The sequence below is a fragment of the Bos javanicus genome, chromosome 20 (assembly GCF_032452875.1).
Source record: "Bos javanicus breed banteng chromosome 20, ARS-OSU_banteng_1.0, whole genome shotgun sequence".
Lineage (NCBI taxonomy): Eukaryota > Metazoa > Chordata > Mammalia > Artiodactyla > Bovidae > Bos > Bos javanicus.
In genome coordinates this window covers 15,211,292-15,232,048 of record NC_083887.1, presented here as the reverse complement: position 1 = coordinate 15,232,048, position 20,757 = coordinate 15,211,292, and the positions used below count along the sequence as shown (strand labels likewise).

The window sequence follows — 20,757 nt, the reverse complement described above, 5'->3', positions numbered from 1 at the left end:
TCCAGCATTCTTGCCTGGGAAATCCCATGGACAGAGGAGCCTAGTGGACTGCAGTCCATGGGATTGCAGAGTCGTACACGACTGAGCAACCAAACAGTAACAACAACAAAAGAAATATTTACTTACCTCAGAGATAGAACCTTGAAAAGTCAGGAAAAGTTTCAGATCTAATAATGAAGTAAAGACAGCTATATTTGTCAATTTCAATTTGTGTTCACTATGGACATGAGTCTGAGTGAACTCCGGGAGTTGGTGATGGACAGGGAGGCCTGGTGTGCTGCGATTCATGGGGTCGCAAAGAGTCGGACATGACTGAGCGACTGATCTGATCTGATCTGATCTGATGAGAACCTTTTAAAGAATTCATTAGTTATGCTAATCTGTGTACCTGTCAGTGCCTCAGCTCTTAATGAAAGGGGTTAATGTATATAGGTATTGATGTTTACAAAATTAATTCTGTTCTTCAGAAGTTAAATTTAGGTAAAGTAGGAGAAGTTACACTGCTTATAATTTTATGAGTCACTTCCTGTCATTTTCCCAAGGTTCCTTAAAAAATAAGTTTATATGGTTCATTTAAATTTGTTATAATGGACCTTGGCTAATATGAGTCAATTGTTAAAAATTCAGTTTTTTAAATGAATTTTCTCTAAGAATATAGAGAGTAAGAATGAGCAGACTATTATCAGTGCACATTTTTGGCAGTCTTCAGGCGTTTGAAGGAAATACTTAAAAAATAACGGGCTAGAAATTGTAACTGATAATGAGTATATTGAAAAATCGATAAAATCTGACATAGAATAGGCATTCTTTCACTCAAAAAGGATTCATTAAGTCCCTGTTATATTTTAGGTATTGTGCTGTGATCTGAGCATACAAAGAGGACGAAGATAGTACATACTCAAGGAACTTAGCAACTAAAAATTTGAGGATTCCCACATTTTTAAAACATTTTTATTGGGGTATGATTTACAATGTTGTGTTAGTTTCAGGTGTACAGCAAAGTGAATCAGTTATATGTATACATATATCCGCCACTCGTAGTCATTCAAAAGAGTTTTGAGTAGAGTTCCTAGTGTCATACAGTAGGCCCTTACTAGTTATCTCTTCTATAATTGGTAGTGTTCAGGTGTCAGTCCCAGTCTTCCAATTCATGTCTCTCCCTTGCAGATGTTTCTTGATTGCTTTTCTTTAAGGATATTTTTCTTTACTATTTTTTAAAATCAGTTTTATTAGGATATAATTTGCATATAATGAAATGCAGATTTCAATGAACTTTGACAAATGTGTACGTACTCCTGTACCTGCCACCATTGTTAAGATGTACATTTGGTCTTTTCTAGAGGCTCCTATATAAGTTATCATATATATTCTTTTATATCTAGCTTTTTATGTTCAGCATAATGTTTTTGAGATTGATTCATATTGTTGCATATGTCAGTAGTTCATTCCTTTTTATTCCTGAGTATTACTTAATTGTACAGATTTCACAGTTGTTTATTGTCTGGATGCCCTAGTTGATGGAAATTTTAGGTCTTTGCAGTTTTGAGCTTTAATAAAGTTGCTATGAAAATTAGTACACAAATCATTATGTGAACATACATTTTTATTTCTCTTGGTTAATACTAGGGGTTGCTTTGGTTTTATGGTGAGTGTAGGGATAGCTGTTTTAAGAAACTGATGAACTGTTGTCACAAGTGGCAGGATTTCATTCTTTTTTATGGCTGAGAGACACTAGTGTGTGTGTACACCACATCTTCTTTCTTTATCTGTTGATGTTTTATTGTTTCTGTATTTTGACTGTTTTAAGTAATGCTGCTGTGAACTTTGGGATGCATGTATCTTTTTGAAGTATTGTTTTTATTTTCTTCATTTAAATGCCCAGAAGTGGAATTGCTGGATCCTTTGGGAGCACTCTCTTTTTCTTCTTCTTCTTCTTCTTTTTTTTTTTTTTTAGGAATCTGCATGCTGTTTTCAGTAGTGGCTGTACCAATTTACATTCCCACCAGCAGTGCATGAGGGGTTCCTTTTCTTCTAATCCTTATCAACACTTAACTATCCCATCTTTGTGATGATAGTCATGCTGACAAGTGTGAAGTGATACCTCATTATGGTTTTGATCTGCATTTCCCCAATGACTAGGGATGTTGAACATTTTTCATGTGCCTATTATCTGTCTCTATGTCTTTGGAAAAATGCCTGCTTAGGTCCTCTGCTCATTTTTTGAATTGCGTTGTTTGTTCTTTCTGATATTTAGTTGTATGAGTTCTTAATCTATTTTAGATATTAACCCTTTATGAGTTATATCATTTGCAGGTATCTTCTCCCATTCATTTGGTTGCCTTTCCATTTTGTTGATGGGTTCCTTCACTGTGCAAAAACTTTTACAGTTTGATTAGATCCAGTTTGTCTGTTTTCACATTTGTATTCCATGCCTGAGGAGACAAATCCAAAGAAAATATTGCTGAGGCCAGTGTCAAAGAGCATACTGCCTGTATTTTCTTCTACGAGTTATATGGTTTCAGGAATTTATATTTTGGTCTTTAGTACATTTTGAACCTATTTTTTTATATGGTGTGAAAAAAAGTTCTAACTTCCTTCTTTTACGTGTAGCTGTCGAACCTCCCAACATTGTTTATTGAAGACACTGTCTTTTTCCTATTGAATACTCTTGCTTCTTTTGTTGTAGGTTAAGTGGCTATATGGATATGCGTTCATGTCTGTTACACCGCTCTCTGTGTCCGTTTCTGTACCAGCACAGTACTTTGGTAACTGTAGCTTTGTAGTGTGGTCTAAAGTCAGGAGGCAGGATACTTTCACCTTTGTTTTTTCCTCAGAGTGCTTTGACTATTTGGGTTCTTTTGGGGTCTTTAGCTATTTGGGGTCCATACAGATTTTAGAATCGTTTGTTCTAATTTTGTGAAAAATGTGGTAGGTGTTTTGGTAGAGATTTCATTAAATCTGTATAATTCTTTGGGTAGTATGGGCATTTTAATCGTGGTAACTCTTCTACTCGTGAACACAGGATATCATTCCATTTATTTATATCATCTTTCTTTCTTTAGTGTCATATAGTTCTTAAACTACAAGTCATTCACCTCCTTGGTTAAATTTATTTCTAGGTCTTTGCTTCTTTTTGATATGATTGTTAATGAAATTTAACATTTTGATTTCTCTTTCTGATCATTTATTATTAGTCTCTAGAAATGCAACAGATTTCTATATATTTTTCTTACATCCTGCAACTTTATGAATTAATTTATCAGTGCTAATAGTTTTTTGGTAAAGTGTATAGGGTTTTCTGTATAGTGTCATATCATTTGAAAATAGTGACAATTTTACTTCTTTCCTTCCAATTTGGATTCTTTTTCTAGTCTTATTGCTATTGCTAGGACTTCCAGTACTGTGTTGAAAGAGTTTACATACTTGTTTCTTTTTTAAAAAATTATTGAAATATAGTTGATTTACATTGAAGTGCCTGTCCTGTTTCTAATCTCAGAGGAAAATCTTTGAACTTTTCACTGTTGAGTAGAATGCTTGCTGTATTTGTCATAAATGATGTTTAATATGTTGAAGTGCTCAGTTGCTCAGTTGTGTCCAACTCTTTGCAACCCCATGGACTGTAGCCCACCAAACTCTTCTGTCCATGGAATTTTCCAGGCAAGAATACTGGAGTGGGTTGCCATTTCCTTCTCCAGAGAATCTTCCAACCCAGGGGTCTAACCTGCGGCTCCTCAGCCTCCTGCATTGGCAGGTAGATTCTACCACTGAGGCACCCCGGAAGCCCCAGTATGTTGATGTATGTTCCCTCTATATCCACTTTGTCAAGGTTTTGGGTTTTTTTTTTTTTTTTTTTTATCATGGATGGATGTTGGATTTTGTCCAGTATTTTTTCTGCATCTATTGAGGTAATCTTGTAATTTTATTGTTTTGTTAAGGAGATGTGTTACACTGGTTTGTTGATGTTGAATCATCTTTGTGTTGCTGTTGTTCAGTTGCATACTCATGTCTGACTCTTTGTGACTCCATGGACTTCAGCACACCAGGCCTCCTTGTCCCTCGCTATCTCCCAAAGTTTGCCCAAATTCATGTCCAATGCATCAGTGATGCCTTCCAGCCATCTCATCTTCTGACGCCTTCTTCTCCTTGTGCCCTTGATTTTTCCCAGCATCAGGGACTTTTCCAGTAAGTTGACTGTTCATATCAAATGACCAAAATACTGGAGCTTCAGCTTCAGCATCAGCCCTTCCAACGAGTATTCAGGCTTGAGTTTCCTTAAGATTGACTGGTTTGATCTCCTTGTTGTCCAGGGGATTTTCAGGAGTCTTCTTTAGCACCACAGTTCAAAGGCATTAATTCTCTGGTGTTCTACCTTTTTTATGGCCCAGTACTTACAACTGGGAAGACCTTAGCCTTGACTTTATGGACCTTTGTCGGCAGAGTAATGTCTCTGCTTATCAATACACTGTCTAGCTTTGTCTTTGCTTTCCTGCCAAGAAACGTCTTCTGATTTCATGGCTGCAGTCATCATCCACAGTGATTTTAGAGCCCAAGAAGAAAAAATCCATCACTACTTCCACTTTTTCCCCTTCTGTTTGTCATGCAGTAATGGGACTGGATGCCATGATCTTAGCTTTTTAAATATTTAGTCTTAAGCCAGCTCTTTCACTCTCCTCCTTCACCCTTATCCAGACACTCTTTAGTTCCTCTTTACATTCTGCCATTAGACTGATATCATATGCATATCTGAAGTTGTTGATATTTCTCCCGCCTATCTTGATTCCAGCTTGTAACTCATCCAGCCTGGCATTTCTCATGATGTGCTCAACATATAGATTAAACAAACAGGGTGACAGCAGACAGCCCTGTCATACTCCTTTCTCAATCTTGAACCAGTCAGTTATTCCATACAGGGTTCTAACTGTTGCTTTTTGACCCACCTACAGGTTTCTTAGGAGACAGGTACGATGGTCTGGTATTCCCATTTCTTTAAGAGCTTTCCGCAGTTTGTTATGATCCACACAGTCAAAGGCTATGATCCAGCAGATGTTGGCAATTTGATCTCTAGTTCCTCTTTCTTTTCTAAACCCAGCTTGTACATCTGGAAGTTCTTGGTTCGCATAATGCTGAAGCCTAGCAGGCAAGATTTTAAGTATGATCTTACTAGCATGGGAGATGAGTGTAGGTGTCCGATGGTTAACACATTATTTAGTATTACCGTTCTTGGGAATTGGGATGAGGATTGACCTTTTCCAGTCCTGTGGCCACTGCTGAGTCTTCCAGATTTGCTGACATATTGAATGCAACACCTTAATGGCATCATCATTTTGGGTTTTGAATAGTTCTACTGGAATGCCATTGCACCCACTAGCTTTATTAATAGCAGTTCTTCCTAAGGCCCACTTAACTTAGATCTCCAGAATGTGTGGCTCTGGGTGACTGACCACACCATCGTTGTGATTGGGTTCATTATACATTATCACATACTACTTTTTTGTACAGTTCTTCCATGTATTCTGTACTTCTCCTCTTGATCTCTTCAGGCTCTACTATATCTCTACTGTTTCTGTTCTTTTAGTGCCCATTTTGGGCAAAATGTTTCCTTGATATCTCCAATTTTCCTGAAGAGATCTCTAGTCTTTTCCCTTCTGTTGTTTCCTTCTAGTTTTATGCACTCTTCATTGAAAAAGGCCTTCTTGTCTCTACGTGCTGCTCTTTGGAACTCTGCATTTAATTGGATATACCTTTCCCTTTCTCCCTTGCTTCTCACTTCTCTCTTCAGTTATTCGTAAAGCCACCTCAGATAACCACTTTGCCTTCTTGCTTTTCTTTTTGTTTGTGAAGGTTTTGTTCGCTGCCTCCTGTACAATATTACAGACCTCCATCCGTAGTTCTTCAGACACAATATTAACTAGATCTAACCCCTTGAATCTGTTCGTTACCTCCAGTACATATTCATAGGGGATTTGATGTAAGTCATACCTGTCTGGCCTAGTGGTTTTCTTTGCTTTCTTTAGTTTAAGCCTGGATTTTGCCATAAGAAGCTGATGATCTGAGCCACAGTCAGCTCCAGGTCTTGATTTTGCTGACTGTATACAGCTTCTCCATCTTCGGCTACAAAGAACATCTTCAGTTTGATTTTGGTATTGGCCATTTGCTGATGTCCATATGTAAAGTTGTCTCTTGTCTTGTTGAAAAAGGGTATTTGCTATGACCAGTGCATTCACTTGGCAGAACTCAGCCTTTGTCCGACTTCATTTTGTTCTCCAAGGCCAAACTTGCCTGTTACTCCAGGTATCTCTTGACTTCCTACTTTTGCATTCCAATCCCCAGTGATGAATAGAACATCTTTTTTTTGGTGTTAGTTCTAGGAGGTCTTCTAGGTCTTCCTAGAGCTAATCAACCTCAGCTTCTTTGGCATCAGTGATAGGGGCATAGACTTGAATCACTGTGATGTTTTGAATGGCTTGCCAGGGAAATGAACTGAGATCATTCTGTCATTTTTGAGGTTATGCCCAAGTACTGCATTTCAGACTCCTTTGTTGATTATGAGGGCTACTCCATTTCTTCTATGGGATTCTTGCCCACAGGAGTAGATATAATGGTCATCTGAATTAAATTTCACCCATTCCTATTCATTTAGTTCACTGATTCCTAAGATGTCACGTCCAATTTACCTTGATTCATGGACCTAACATTCGAGATTCCTATGCATTACTGTTCTTTGCTGCATCAGACTTTATTTTCATCACCAGACACAGTCACTACTGAGTGTTGTCATGGATAAACCGTCTCTGTATCCTTGGAATAAATCCCACTTGATCATGGTGTACCATTTTATATCTTGTTGAATTTGGTTTGCTGATATTTCCTTGATTATTTTTGCATCTGTGTTTGTCAGAGATCTTCAGGGATTTTTTTTTTTCTTTTTTTTTTTTTTTTTGGTGTCTTTGGTTTTGATATCAGGGTTATTCTGGCCTCATAGAGTGAATTTGAAAGTGTTCCCTCCTGTTCAGTATTTTGGAATAGTTTGAGAAGGATAGGTATTAAGTCTCCCTTAAACTTTTTGGTAGAATTCCCCTGTAAAGCTATTATGTCCTGGACTTTGGGTTTGGGGGAGTTTCTTGATTACTGATTCAATTTTAATATTTGTAATTCGTCTGTTATATCTTGTATTTCAATCTTAGTTGATCGTACATTTCTGAAAATTTATCCATTCTACATTGTCCAGTTTGTTAGAATATACTTGTTCATAGTATTATCTTATGATTGTATTTTTCTGATACTGGTTGTAATTTCCCCTTTTTAATCTCTAGTTTTGTGTGCTTAGGCCCCCTTTCTCTTTTTTTTTTCCCTGCTGAGTATGGCTAAACATTTGTCAATTTTATCTTTGAAAACCAGCCCTTAGTTTAATTAATCTTTTCTTTCTTGGCCTCTATTTTCTTTATTTTCACTCTAACATGTATTATTTTATTATGAGTTTGTCCATTTCCTTTTTAAGTTCTGTCTGAATGGCTTGCCTTGGAAATGAACTGAGATCATTCTGTCATTTTTGAGGTTGTGCCCAAGTACTGCATTCAGGTATTTTGAAGTTCTTCTATTAGGTATGTACGTATTTACATTTGTTATATCTTCCTGATGAACTGACTCCTTTCTAATTATGAAAAGTTTATTTTTTATCCTTGATAATTTCATTGTCCTGAAATCTACTTTGATACTAGTATATTAACTCTAGCTTTCCTTTGATTTACTTTTTCATGATAAAATTTTTTATCCTTTAAATTTCAAACCTATGTGTGCATTTGTGTTAAAATGAATTTCTTGTATATGATGTATTGTTTGGTCTCTGTTGGTCTTCCCTGGTGGCTCAGTCGGTAAAATTATGTCTGCATTGCGGGAGACCTGGGTTCATTTCCTGGGTCGGGAAGATCCCCTGGAGAAGGAAATGGCAACCCACTGCAGTATTCTTGCCTGGAGGATCCCATAGACAGAAGAGCCTGGTGTGCTACAGTCCATGGTGTCACAAAGAGTTGGACATGACTGTGACTAACATTTGGTCTTTGTCATCCAGTCTAATATCCTTTGATTTGTAATTGGAGTATTTAGACCAATAGATTTAATGTGAGTATTAATATGTTTGAGCTTAAATGTAATATGTTACTTATTCTTTGCCTCATGTTCTATCTTCTGTTATACTTTTACTGACTTTTTAGCTTAATTATTTACAGGATTTCTTTATGTCTTCTGTTGATTTTTGTGTGAAGCGTGAAAGTCGCTCAGTCATATCTGACTCTTTGTGACGCCATGGCCTGTCCATGGAATTCTCCAAGCCAGAATACTGGAGTGGGTAGCCTTTCCCTTCTCCACGGGATCTTCCCAACCCAGGGATTGAACCCAGGTCTCCTGCATTGCAGGCAGGTTCTTTACCAGCTGAGCCACCAGGGAAGCCCAAGAACAGTGGAGTAGGCAGCCTATCCCTTCTCCAGGGGATCTTCCCGAACCAGGAATCCAACCAGGCTCTCCCGCATTGCAGGCAAATTCTTTACCAACTGAGCTACTGTTTAGGGTACTTTTATTCCTTAGTGGTTGATCTTTTGGTTTACAACATATATCCTTAGTTTATCACCATCTTCCTTTAAATTGTATTATGCCACATTATATATAGAGTGAGAGTCTTGGTATACTTTCTTCCCTCATGTCCTAGTCTTTGTATTGTTTTCATACATTTAATTTTTGCATTTAAAACTCCACAGGATATTTTAATGATATGCTTTAAAAAGTAAGTTTTCTTTACGGAAAACTAAAAAAAACAAATTTACATTTGTCAACATATTTGCCATTTGAGGATCACTACTCAGTTGTGTTGATCCAGATTTTGTTTGATGAAATTTTTCTTGTACTTCAAGAACATGTTGTTTATCACAAGTTGGTGATAAATTTCTTTTTGGATTTGGGCTTCTCTAGTGGCTCAAATGGTAAAGAGTCTGCCTGCAATGTAGGAGACCCGGGTTTGATACCTGGGTCAAGAAGATCCCCTGGAGAAGGAAATGGCAACCTACTCCAGTATTCTTGCCTGGAAAATCCCATGGACAGAGGACACTGACGGGTTATAGTCCATGGGGTTGCAAAGAGTCGGACATGACTGAGCAACTAACATAACACTTCACTTCACTTGCCTTATGAAAAAGTCTTCATTTCACCTTCATTTAAAACATGTTATATACAGTAAAATTACTCTTTGGGATAGAGTTGCCAAGATTTTGACAAATGAATAGGGTTGAATATTCATAATTTCACTTAAGATACAGAGCAATTACATTATTCCCTAAATTCTCTCACACTCCCCCTTCATGTTGTTCATTCAGTCCCTCAGTCATGTCCAACTCTTTGTGACCTCATGGACTAAAACATGCCAGGCTTCCCTGTCCTTCACCATCTCCTGGAGTTTGTTCAAACCCACGTCCATCGAGTTGGTGATGCCATCCAACCATCTCATCCTCTATCATCCCCTTGTCCTCCTGCCTTCAATCTTTCCCAGCATCAGGGATTTTCTAATGAGTCAGCTCTTTGCATCAGGTGGCCAAAGTATTGGAGCTTCAGCATCAGTTCTTCCAAAGAATATTCAGGACTGATTTCCTTTAGGATACTGGTTTGATCTCCTTGCAGTCCAAAGAACTCTCAAGAGCCTTCTCCAACACCACAGTTCAAAACCATCAATTCTTCAGCACTCAGCCTTCTTAATGGTCAAACTCTCACATCCATAGATGCCTACTGGAAAAAACATAGCTTTTACTATGTGGACCTTTGTTGGCAAAGTAACGTCTCTGCTTTTTAATATGCTGTTTAGGTTGGTCATAGTTTTTCTTCTAAAGAACAAGCTTCTTTTAATTTCATGGCTGTAGTCACCATCTGCAGTGATTTTGGAGCCCAAGGAAATAAACTCTGTCACTATTTCCATTGTTTCCCCATCTATTTGCCATGAAGTGATAGGACTGGATGCCATGATCTTCATTTTTTGAATGTTGAGTTTTAAGCCAGCTTTTTCACTCTCCTCTTTCACTGCATCAAGAGGCTCTTCAGTTCCTCTTCACTTTCTGCCATAAGGGTGATGTCATCTGCATATCTGAGGTTATTGATGTTTCTCCCGGCAATCTTGATTCCAGCTTGTGCTTCATCCAGCCTGGCATTTCGCATGATGTACTCTGCATATGAATTAAATAAGCAGAGTGACAATATACAGCATTGATGTACTCCTTTCCCAATTTGGAACCAGTTCATTGTTCCATGTCCAGTTCTAACTGTTGCTTCTTGACCTCCTTACAGGTTTCTCAGGAGGCAGGTAAGGTGGTCTGGTATTCCCTTCTCTTGAAGAATTTTCCACAGTTTGTTGTGATCCACACAGTCAAAGGCTTTGGTGTAGTTAGGAAGCAGAAGTAGATGTTTTTGTGGAACTCTTGCATTTTCTGTGATCCAATGGATGTTGGGAATTTGACCTCTGGGTCCTCTGCCTTTTCTAAATTGAGCTTGAACATCTGAAAATTTTCATTTCACTTGCTGTTGAAGCCTGGCTTGGAAAATTTTGAGCATTACTTTGTGTGCAGTTGTGCAGTAGTTTGAACATTCTTTGGCATTGCCTTTCTTTGGGACTGGGATAAAAACTGACCTTTTCCAGTCCTGTGGCCACTGCTGAGTTTTCCAATTTGTTGGCATATTGAGTGCAGCACTTTCACAGCATCATCTTTTAGGATTTGAAATAGGTCAGCTGGAATTCCATCACCTCCACCAACTCTGTTCATAGTGGTGCTTTCTAAGGCCCATTTGACTTCTCACTCCAGGATATCTGGCTCTAGGTGAGTGATCATACCATTGTGGTTATCTGGGTCATTAAGATCTTTTTTGTATAGTTCTTCTATGTATTCTGGGGTCCAGCCCCGGTGGATCCAGGGAATTCGAAGTGGGGATGGCGTTGGCGAGATCAGAAAACAACTGCTTAATTAAACGTTTATTAAGGATATAAAGAGTGGTGAAATAAGGATAGCTCAGCGAAGAAATTCAGTGAAGACAAGAGGCTGAATAAAATTCCAAAGCAGGGAATTTACATCACCTACGAAGGCCGCAGGCATCCTCCCATTCTCCCGAAGGAGAGGAGACACTAAGGCCTCCCTGGTCAGATCTTAGAAGCCCAGGCAAAATTAGTAGGCTTGATGAGCTTCCCTGCCTCAGAGGAAAAGTTCAGCTAGAAGGTGAAAGAAAGAACGACATGGGGAGACCAAATTTCCGTGAACAAAAAGAACGTACTTTATTTTCCAAAGTAGTTTTATACCTTAAGTTGTGCATAGAGGATAATGGGGGAAGGGGTAGAGTCATGCAAGGACAGCAGTTCCTAATCCTTATCGAAGCCAGGCTTTCAAACTTATCATATACAAAAGTTTAGGTGATTTACATCATCTTCTGGCCAGGAGGCCTGTTAACATTTTAAGAAACTTATTTTTCTCTGAAGGTGATTATTCTAAAGTCAGGCACCAGCCTCCAAAAAGCATTGGATAAAGTTGCATTCCTATAGGGCAAAGGTGAGGTGGGCTCAATCAAGAAAAGAATTAACTCAAGGGTCCAAGGTTACAAACATTGAGGCTACTACTTACATTTCTATACACCCATTATATCAATCAATACACTGCCAAGGACACAGTAGGTAAGGGATATGGAGACTTAGCAGCAAACATTGGCCCAACAAGTGAAAAACCCTTCACCAATACAATTTCTAATCAATCTTTTAACTACTCAAAGGAATCTGTGTTTAGACAGTTTAGAACATCTCCTGCCTCTCACAGTTGGGAGGCTCTGAACAATCACATGTTGCCGGAAAAAACCTTTTCAGGCAGGCTAGAGGACTTCCAAAGGAGTTTGTAGGTTGAAACATTGTCACACCCAGGAATTATTAACTGGAGCTGTAAGCTAACTCTTTTTCAGAGAGAGGTAGTGGGGGACAGCCCCCATAAAGTCAGAGGTGTAGGTGAAAGCACAAAGCAGAAAGTAGGCAGACTCTGGTTTTGGGGGTAGATGCTCGAGAATTTCCAGGGAGACTCCTAAGGCTTGATCCCGCCTTTGCGTATGCCGAGCCTCCTTCCTCATGACCTTTGCCAGGGGCGGAGCTCGCTCCCCGCATCTGCCATCTCTTCTTCATATCTTCTGCTTCTGTTAGGTCCATACTGTTTCTGTCCTTTATTGTACACATCTTTGCATGAAATGTTAGTACCTTAGTATCTCTAATTTTCTTGAAGAGATCTCTAGTTTTTCCCATTCTATTGTTTTCATCTATTTCCTTGCATTGAGTATTTAGGAAGGCTTTCTTATCTCTCCTTGCTTTCTTTGGAACTCTGCTTTCAGAAGGATATATCTTTCCCTTTCTTCTTTGCCTTTTGCTTCTCTTTTTTTTTCAGCTATTTGTAAGGCCTCCTCTGACAACCATTTGCCTTTTTGCATTTCTTTTTCTTGCAGATGGTTTTGTTCACCGCCTCTTGTACAATGTTCGGAACTTCTGTGTGTAGTTCTTCGGGCACTCTATCAGATCTAATCCCTTGAATCTATTTGTCACTTCCACTGTATAATCATAAGCGATTTGATTTGGGTCACATGTGATTGTGGTTTCCCCCTTCATATTCAGTCTTTTCATCCCCACCCCAAACCTGACAATTGCTGATCTCTTCTCTATCCCCATAGTTTATTATGCTGGTTCACCTTGAAGAGGGAGAACAACTTCAATAAGCCTGTAACTTCTCTACCTTCCCCTGGATTCTCATTTGGCCTCCACCTCCTGGGTCAGATAAGTGTATTAACATATTTGTTTCTGTGGTGAAGGGTTCTAGTTTCTCTGTTATCTACCCAGACTCTCAAGATCAGAGACAAACTGATGTGTGTTTCAATTCATCCTTACCGGTACCATCTTTTCCTTGCTCTTCCCTAATTTACATCCACCTTGCTTGCCTGACAGCCTCTGTCTTAGCAGGCACTGTGTCCCTGGGTCATAGGGGTTTGCCCATCTAGGTGCTCCTGTCCCTTTCAGTTATAGTTCTGGGTCCAGCATTGTATTCCTGCCACTCTCTCAGGAGTAGAGGATTTTGTTTTTCATCAGTGCTCCAAAGGTCATAATGTGTATTGTCCTTTCCCTAGTAATTTAAGGCTTTTCTTTGGTTGGAGAGACAAGGAGAAGAGATCTGGATAGAGCTTTATGCCTGACACACACATAGTGGCTGCTATTCCTCTCCACCCAGGCCTGCACCATGTTGGATTTTTAATTGGATACCAAAGATTATAAATTTCATTTTGTAGAGTATTATATTTTGTTTTATTCTTTTAAAGGATTTTATGTTTCATTCTGCCTAATAGTTGTAGATAAGTTTGATAATTTAGAAACTTATTTTTAGGTTTTTTAGGGTGGGTTGAGAGTAGTCCTTATTCTAAGGCTTAATTTGCCCCACTTTTAGGGAATGACCCTTTGGGTCACTACTGAATGCCTCATTATTGAATGAGTCCTTTTCCATCAGACCGGTTGGAACATAATGATTCCTGGCCCTGTGTGAGCTCTTGAAAGTGTTTGGCTTATAGCCTCTGTAATTGTTCTTTCCCCTGTAGGTGTTCTTAGCACAGTCTCCTGGAGTTTTACTCTAAGCATGACCAGATTAGAATTTGATCAAAGACTCAAGGGGAAACCATATACAAGTTTCTGAGGTTTTTTTCTTCTTATTTCTCTTGGATACTGTGCCCTACAAATTTTAGTTTGCCTTTACCTCTAAAAAATCTGATTCCTGTTTCCTCAACTCAGAAAGCTGACCAGACTCTGTTGGGGTTCCTTCAATTGTCTCCAGAATAAAAGTCTATATGACTGTAAGCTCCGTTAATTTATTTCTCTCAGAAGTCACTATTTCGCTGTCTGTTGTCCCACTGACTGAGAATAGTTGTTTGTTACATTTTGTTCGGTTTCCTAGTTGTTTGTTGCAGGAAGCTAATTCTAAACTCCTATTCCTTTATGGTGCTAAGTGGAATTCCAAAAATCATTGTTTTCTTCTTTCTCCTGTTTGTAGGATACTTATTTTCTCTTGATGCTTACTTTTGTCACTGAATTTCAGCAATTTTATTAAGAGCCGTAGTTTCCCTTGTGTTTACGCTGTTTAAGAATCCTTGAGTTGCTTTGATCTATACTGCTACTGCTAAGTCACTTCAGTCGTGTCCGACTCTGTGCAATCCCATGTCCGGCAGCCCACCAGGTTCCCCTGTCCCTGGGATTCTCCAGGCAAGAACACTGGAGTGGGTTTCCATTTCCTTCTCCAATGCAGGAAAGTGAAAAGTGAAAGTGAAGTCGCTCAGTCGTGTGGCCTTTGGAAAATTTGGCCATGATTTATCCTACTGTCCTGTCTTTTCTCCGCTTACACATGTTGCTGTTGTTTGTCAGTTGCTAAGTTGAGCCTAACTCTTTGCAACTCTGTGGATCACAGCAGGCCAGGTTCCTCTGTTCTCCACTCAAATTCATGTCCATTGAGTCAGTGATGCTGTCTAAACATCTCATCCTCTGCCACCCTCTTCTCCTTTTGTCTTCAGTCTTTCCAAGCATCAGAGTCTTTTCCAGTGATTCAGCTTTTTGCATCAGGCGGCCAGAGTATTGAAGCTTCAGCTTCAGCATCAGTCCTTCCAATGAATAGTCAGGATTGACTTCCTTTAGGACTGACTGGTTTGACCTTGCAGTCCAGGGGACTCTCAAGAGTCTTTTCGAGCACCATAATTTGAAAGCCTAAGTTCTTTCTCACTCAGCCTTTTTGGTCCAAGTGTCACATCCGTACATAACTACCAGAAAAACCATAGCTTTGACTATATTATTTTTGTCAGCAAAGTGATGTCTCTGCCTTTTTTTTTTTTTTTAATGTCTCTGCTTTTTAATACACTGTTTAGGTTTGTCATAGCTTTCCTCCCAAGGGGCAAGTGTCTTTTTTTTTTCCGTTTGTTATTTTTTTTGCCAGGCCCAGGGCCCCTGACCTCTGGACAAAGTCCATGGTAGGCTGTGGTGGGGGGAGGTGGGGCAGTGGGGGAAGGGATGTACAGGTTGTCATCCTTACTTTTGTCTCAAACCACAGGCCAGCAGAAGTGTTTCAGGGTTCACACTTCAGTTCATTACAATGCTGACAAGTTTCTACTTTTATAATTGCTTGAGAAAAAAACTCTCCAAAGTGCTGACGTGTGCCTGGGTCCACCCCCGCATTCCTGGCCCCTCGCCACAGATGCTTACTTGCCAGGCACACAGCCGGCATGGGCACCCCAGGCCCCTGCCCCCACCAGGACAGGGCTGCTCTGCCACGGGACTTTGGAAAGCAGGGCAGTGGTGGGCGCAGGACAGGGGTCCACCCTGACCTCATGGCCAACCCCGGGCCTGTCTCCTCTTGTGAACAGTGGGCTGGCAACACTTAGGGCTGCCCTGAGGATCCCCAGGCTAGGCTGGGAGGCAGGGTGCTCCAGGGGTCCTGTCAGCCACCCTATCATCATGGTCAGGTCAGGAAGGGAGAGGAGCAACCATCTTTTAATTTCATGGCTGCAGTCACCGTCCACAGTTGATTTTAGAGCCCATGAAAATAAAATTTGTCTCTGCTTCCATTTGCCCCTTTCTATTTGCCATGAAGTGATGGGACCAGATGCCATGCTTTTAGTTTTTTTTAATGTTGAGTTTCAAGCCAGCTTTTTCAGTCTCTTTCACCTTCATCAAGAGGCTCTTTGGTTCCTCTTTGCTTTCTGCCATTAGAGTGATATCATCTGCATATCTGAGGTTTGATATTTCTCCCAGCAATCCCTCCACTCTTCCCCAGGAGCATATTGGACACCTTCTGACCTGGGGAGCTCATCTTGTAGCAGAGGTGTTTCAGGGTTCACACTTCAGTTCATCATGACGCTGACAAGTTTCTACTTTTATAATTGCTTGAGAAAAAAACTCTCCAAAGTGCTGACGTGTGCCTGGGTCCACCCCCGCATTCCTGGCCCCTCGCCACACATGCTTATTTGCCAGGCACACAGCCAGCATGGGCACCCCAGGCTCATCTTGCATCTTATCATATCTTTCTGCCTTTTTATACTGTTCATGGGGTTCTCGAGGCAAGAATACTGGACTGGGTGGACCATGTTTTGTCAGAACTCTTTGCTATGACCCATTAGCCTTGGGTGGCCCTGCACAGCATGGCTCATTGAGTTACTGAAGTCCCTTTGCCACAAGGCTGTGATCCATGAAGAGGCATTTACATTTATGTTACACTATTTGATGTTTCCCATAAATCACTTCAATTTTGCTCATTTTTTTCCTCTTTTTTCTTCCTATGCTAGATTTTTTCCCATCATTTTTACTTCTATATGTTCATGTTCGCTGATATTTTCTTCTACAGTATCAATTTGCTAATAAGTGAAACTTTTAATTTCAGAAGTTTTTTCTCTAGGTATACCATTCATTTAGTATTAAGGAATTTATCTTCTCATTATACTCATGAAAATATGTGTCATAGCTGATTTAAAGTCTGCCTGTTTATTCAATCTTCTCCACTTTGGGGGAGATTTTTTTTTTAATTTATTTTTTAATTGAAGGATAAATGCTTTAGAGAATTGTGTTGGTTTCTGCCAAACATCAGCATGATTTTTCTACCAAACGTCAACATGATGGAACGTGGGGGATATTTCCATTGAACAATTTTTCTCCTGGTTGTGGGTCACATTTTTTTTTTTTTTTGCTACATAATCTAGTAATTTCTCTTGTAGGTACAACATTTTGATTTAACATTACTGAGCGTCTGGATATTATTCTTCCTTTAAAGAATGTTTTAGCAGACATAGGGGTTATTTGTGATTGAATTTCATTCTTTGGAGGGTTATATTCAATTTTATTAGGGTTGCTTTTTAGTAGCCTTTACTCTTGGGCTAATTTAGCCCTACTTTTAAGACAGAACTCTTCTGGAATCGCTCCTAAATATTCCATATATTCCTTGAGATCCTTCTGCTCTGGCTGCTTGGAACTTGAACATCTTCCCAGCTTTACTGTGAGCCCTGTGTGAATAGTTATGCTTCATTGGAAGATGTCTTTTCCAGGGTAAATTTTCTTTATCAGATTGTCTGATATCTCACCCTACATACCTCCATAATAGTATTCAACCAAAAATTTAGAGGAATTACTATACAGATTTCTGGAACTTTTTTCTAATTACAGGCCTCTCCTTGCTGGTACAACAGTCCTGTAAATTCTAGCTGTTTAGCCTTTATAGCCTCTGATCTTAGTCTTAAATCAGCAAGGCTGCCATACACTAATTGAGTTCCTCCTCCCTACACCAAGCTTCTGAAAGTTCCCTGAAGCAGATATCCAGGGTTATTTTTAGGCTAACCTCATTTATTTGACTTCTCTGAGAGATCACAGCCCTGTGCTTTTTTTCTTCTTCTTTGGTCTAATGTCTTAAAACAATAGTATATTTTGCCTAGTTTTATCAGTTGTAATGGTGAGAGCATGTCTAATACCACTTACTTTAGTATTGTCAGGACCAGAAGCAATCAATGTATTTTATTTACATCAATTTTAAATAAAATTTTAATTATGTAAGTATAACTTATTTTCCCATTAAAACAATTTTCCATGAAAGTTAGTTTCCTTTTAGTAACTTTCCTAATCTTGAACTTCTTTCTTTCTTCAAACCATGTGATATCAATTTGGTACACAGCCTGTAAGGTACCTTTTCTATTTATATACATATATTTCCATAGGAAAGTTATAATATTGATTTTTTTAGGTTGTATATGCTTATAATATCATAATTCAGAGTATATTTACTTCTTTAGCACTTGCTTTAAAAAAACAGTGTGTATTAGAGATGTACCTTATTATTAAATTTATTTCACATTATGTGTTGAGGTAGTTAACATGTTAAATAATGTGATATTTTCATATGATAGTATTTTCAGCCAGAATATAGATTGGTCCTCAGTAGCTCATCTCCTGGACTTATTGCAAATGCTTTCCATTTTTTTCCAGGCCTTTCCAGCCATATTTAGAAATGTTGCCCTATTTCTCTCTGTCCCAAGTACTGCTCTTGCCTGGGGACAGACAGGCTTCAAATCCACCCCAAATAGTTCCCCAGGGCCCTTTTTGTTTCCGTTTGTCACAACTTTGGCATAGGTCATTCTTTGTGTTGTTCCCATCTGCTATGTACTTGCCCTGTTCTTGTCACTCAGCCCTTTCTGTCATCTCATAGAATGAAATTCTGTAGACCTGGAAGGGACCTGAGCCAGTTATCTAGTGGAATTTAACGGGAAAAGAAACAGAGACTCAAAGAAGTAAAGCAACTGTCCTAAGGTCACAGAGGACACAGAGGTACTAAAGACCCAACTGGGAAGTCATAGTGTCTCAACTATGCTGCTGCTACTGCTAAGTCGCTTCAGTCGTGTCCGACTTTGTGCGACCCCAGAGACGGCAGCCCACCCGTCCCTGTGACTCTCCAGGCAAGAACACTGGAGTGGGTTGCCATTTCCTTCTCCAATGCATGACAGTGAAAAGTGAACATGAAGTCACACAGTCGTGTCCGACTCTTAGCGACCCCATGGACTGCAGCCCACCAGGCTCCTCCGTCCATGGGATTTTCCAGGCAGGAGTACTGGAGTGAGGTGCCATTGCCTTCTCCAGTCTCAACTATAGATCACATTTATTTCTGCAAATCTACTTCAAAAGGCCAAAATTGTCCCTGAAATTTTTGCCATACTTACACAGCTGAAATTTAGGGCCTTTTTAGTTCCCTGCACAATTATTCCTCTCCCCCAATCCTCTAAAGCTTTTTTCTTCTCTTTTTTCTTTTGCTGTGCCACATCAGGATCTTAGTTCCCCAAACAGGTATCAAACCCAGGCCCTCAGCAGTGAAAGCGTGGAGTCCTAACCATTAGTGAAAGTGTGGAGTTCCCCTTTTAAACTTTTCTTGAGCATCTTGATGGCGAATATAGTAACTCCTTTATTCTGTTATTAGAATCCGAGATTGAAGGCTGGGGAAAGTTGTCATGAATAGTTTTTCTCACACACAGAATAAAATAGGGTGCCAGATTTGTCCATTCAGTGACTTTGTGCTCGTGTTTTAATTTGATGGTCTCAATGAAGTAGAGGGATTTTTTTGTTTGTTTTTTTGTTAATTTAAATGTGGCTATTCCGTGAAAAAAACAAAACAAAACTTTATAGATTTGTCTTGGCAATGGGAATAAGGAGAGAAGGACAGTATGTATTTCCTTCCTACCTAAAAGTGAATTTATATTTTTGTGTTTTACTTAAATATGAATTTTGTGAAATAAAATCTGAACTAGTCATGACTAATATCATACATTTTGATATAACAGAATACAAATGATTCAGCTGATGATGAAAATATTTGTCATGTGTGGCACATGAATATAGAAGCTCTTCCAGAATGGATACACTGCCTGATACAAAAAGTAAGTTCCTTAGTTTCTGAGTAAATTTAGGAATATACTACTTTCAGAATGTTTTTGTCCTCATATTAGAGCTATTTTTCTTGAATGCATTGTTCCAGGAAACATGAAAGGGTATGTAACCCTTGATTACACTTACTGCTTTCATTATTACTGGAGTGCTCTGAGTACTTCTATAACTCAGACTTTGCACTTTAAAATTCCCCTTCTTTGAATTCTCTTTCCACCACTACCTACTTGTTCCATCAATTTCTTAGGTCTTTATTCTTAATTGAGGCATCGCCTAGCCAATCTATCAACTGCCTCTCCCAACTATTATCACCAAACACTTCCTTTCTCCCTTCTCTGCTTTATATATCTATCTATGTTTTACACACACATTTTACAAGATATGTAGAACCTGTAAATATGCTTAAGTATGTATAACATACATAAATTATTATGCACATCCATACATATATGCACATACATATACATACACATCCACATACATGAATGACTTACTGATCATGTTAATCACCTCGATGCTCTACTAGGATATAAACTCCATGAAGTCAAAAGTTTTTGTTTTGTTCATTATGTATTATATCCCCCAGTACCTAGAACAGTCCCTGTGAAGTGAATGAAATATCCTGTGGGTATCACTCATGTATGCACACACATGTAAAATAAACTTGAAAATTAATGACTCTTACTGGCACAATCAGAATGAAAAAAACCACACTTTTAAGAATCCTTAATGAAATAGTATAAGAGCAGGAACTTGTTCAATGTGGCCTCATTATTTCTCCCAGTTCAAAACACCTAAGTACTAGAAAAGTATAGAAAATCATATCAAATATGATTTGGGGGAAATATAGTTGCTTTTCTCCACTGACTAGCTTACTTTTTTGGTTAAAAAATACCATTAGCTAGATATCTCTTGCATTCATTCTCACATTGTAGTGATTTCCTGGGAGAATGCCAGGGTACTGCTTATGTGTCCTGAACTTTGTAAAATGTATTAGCACATTTCAGATATTCCACTATTTCTGTTAAAAGATATTTTTAAGCTATTTCACTATTTATTTGTAATCTGAGTAGAGAAAATGAACTAACTGATACATGCAACCAATATCTTCCAGTTGTATGTAAAAAGGCAGGAAGAGCTTTATTCTGCTGTTTGGGTAAAGTTCCCTCCCACAGTGCTTGGTATGCAAGAAGTGTATCAAAACAGACACTTTTCTCTGAGATTTTACTTGCAAATTAAGCTCTGTAGACCGATTTGCTTCCTGGTTCCATAGT

The 20,757-nt window shown here is 39.0% G+C and overlaps 1 protein-coding gene across 4 annotated transcripts in view; it reads left to right on the top strand.

Moving 5' to 3' along the window:
• RNF180 (ring finger protein 180) overlaps window positions 1-20,757 on the top strand; it is a 283,868-nt gene that overhangs the window by 51,570 nt on the left and 211,541 nt on the right. For all 4 annotated transcript variants that reach the window (XM_061393438.1, XM_061393436.1, XM_061393437.1 and 1 more), the window contains exon 3: window positions 19,381-19,476. In XM_061393438.1, the coding sequence (XP_061249422.1) occupies window positions 19,381-19,476 (96 nt within the window). The remainder of the gene's footprint in view (window positions 1-19,380; window positions 19,477-20,757) is intronic.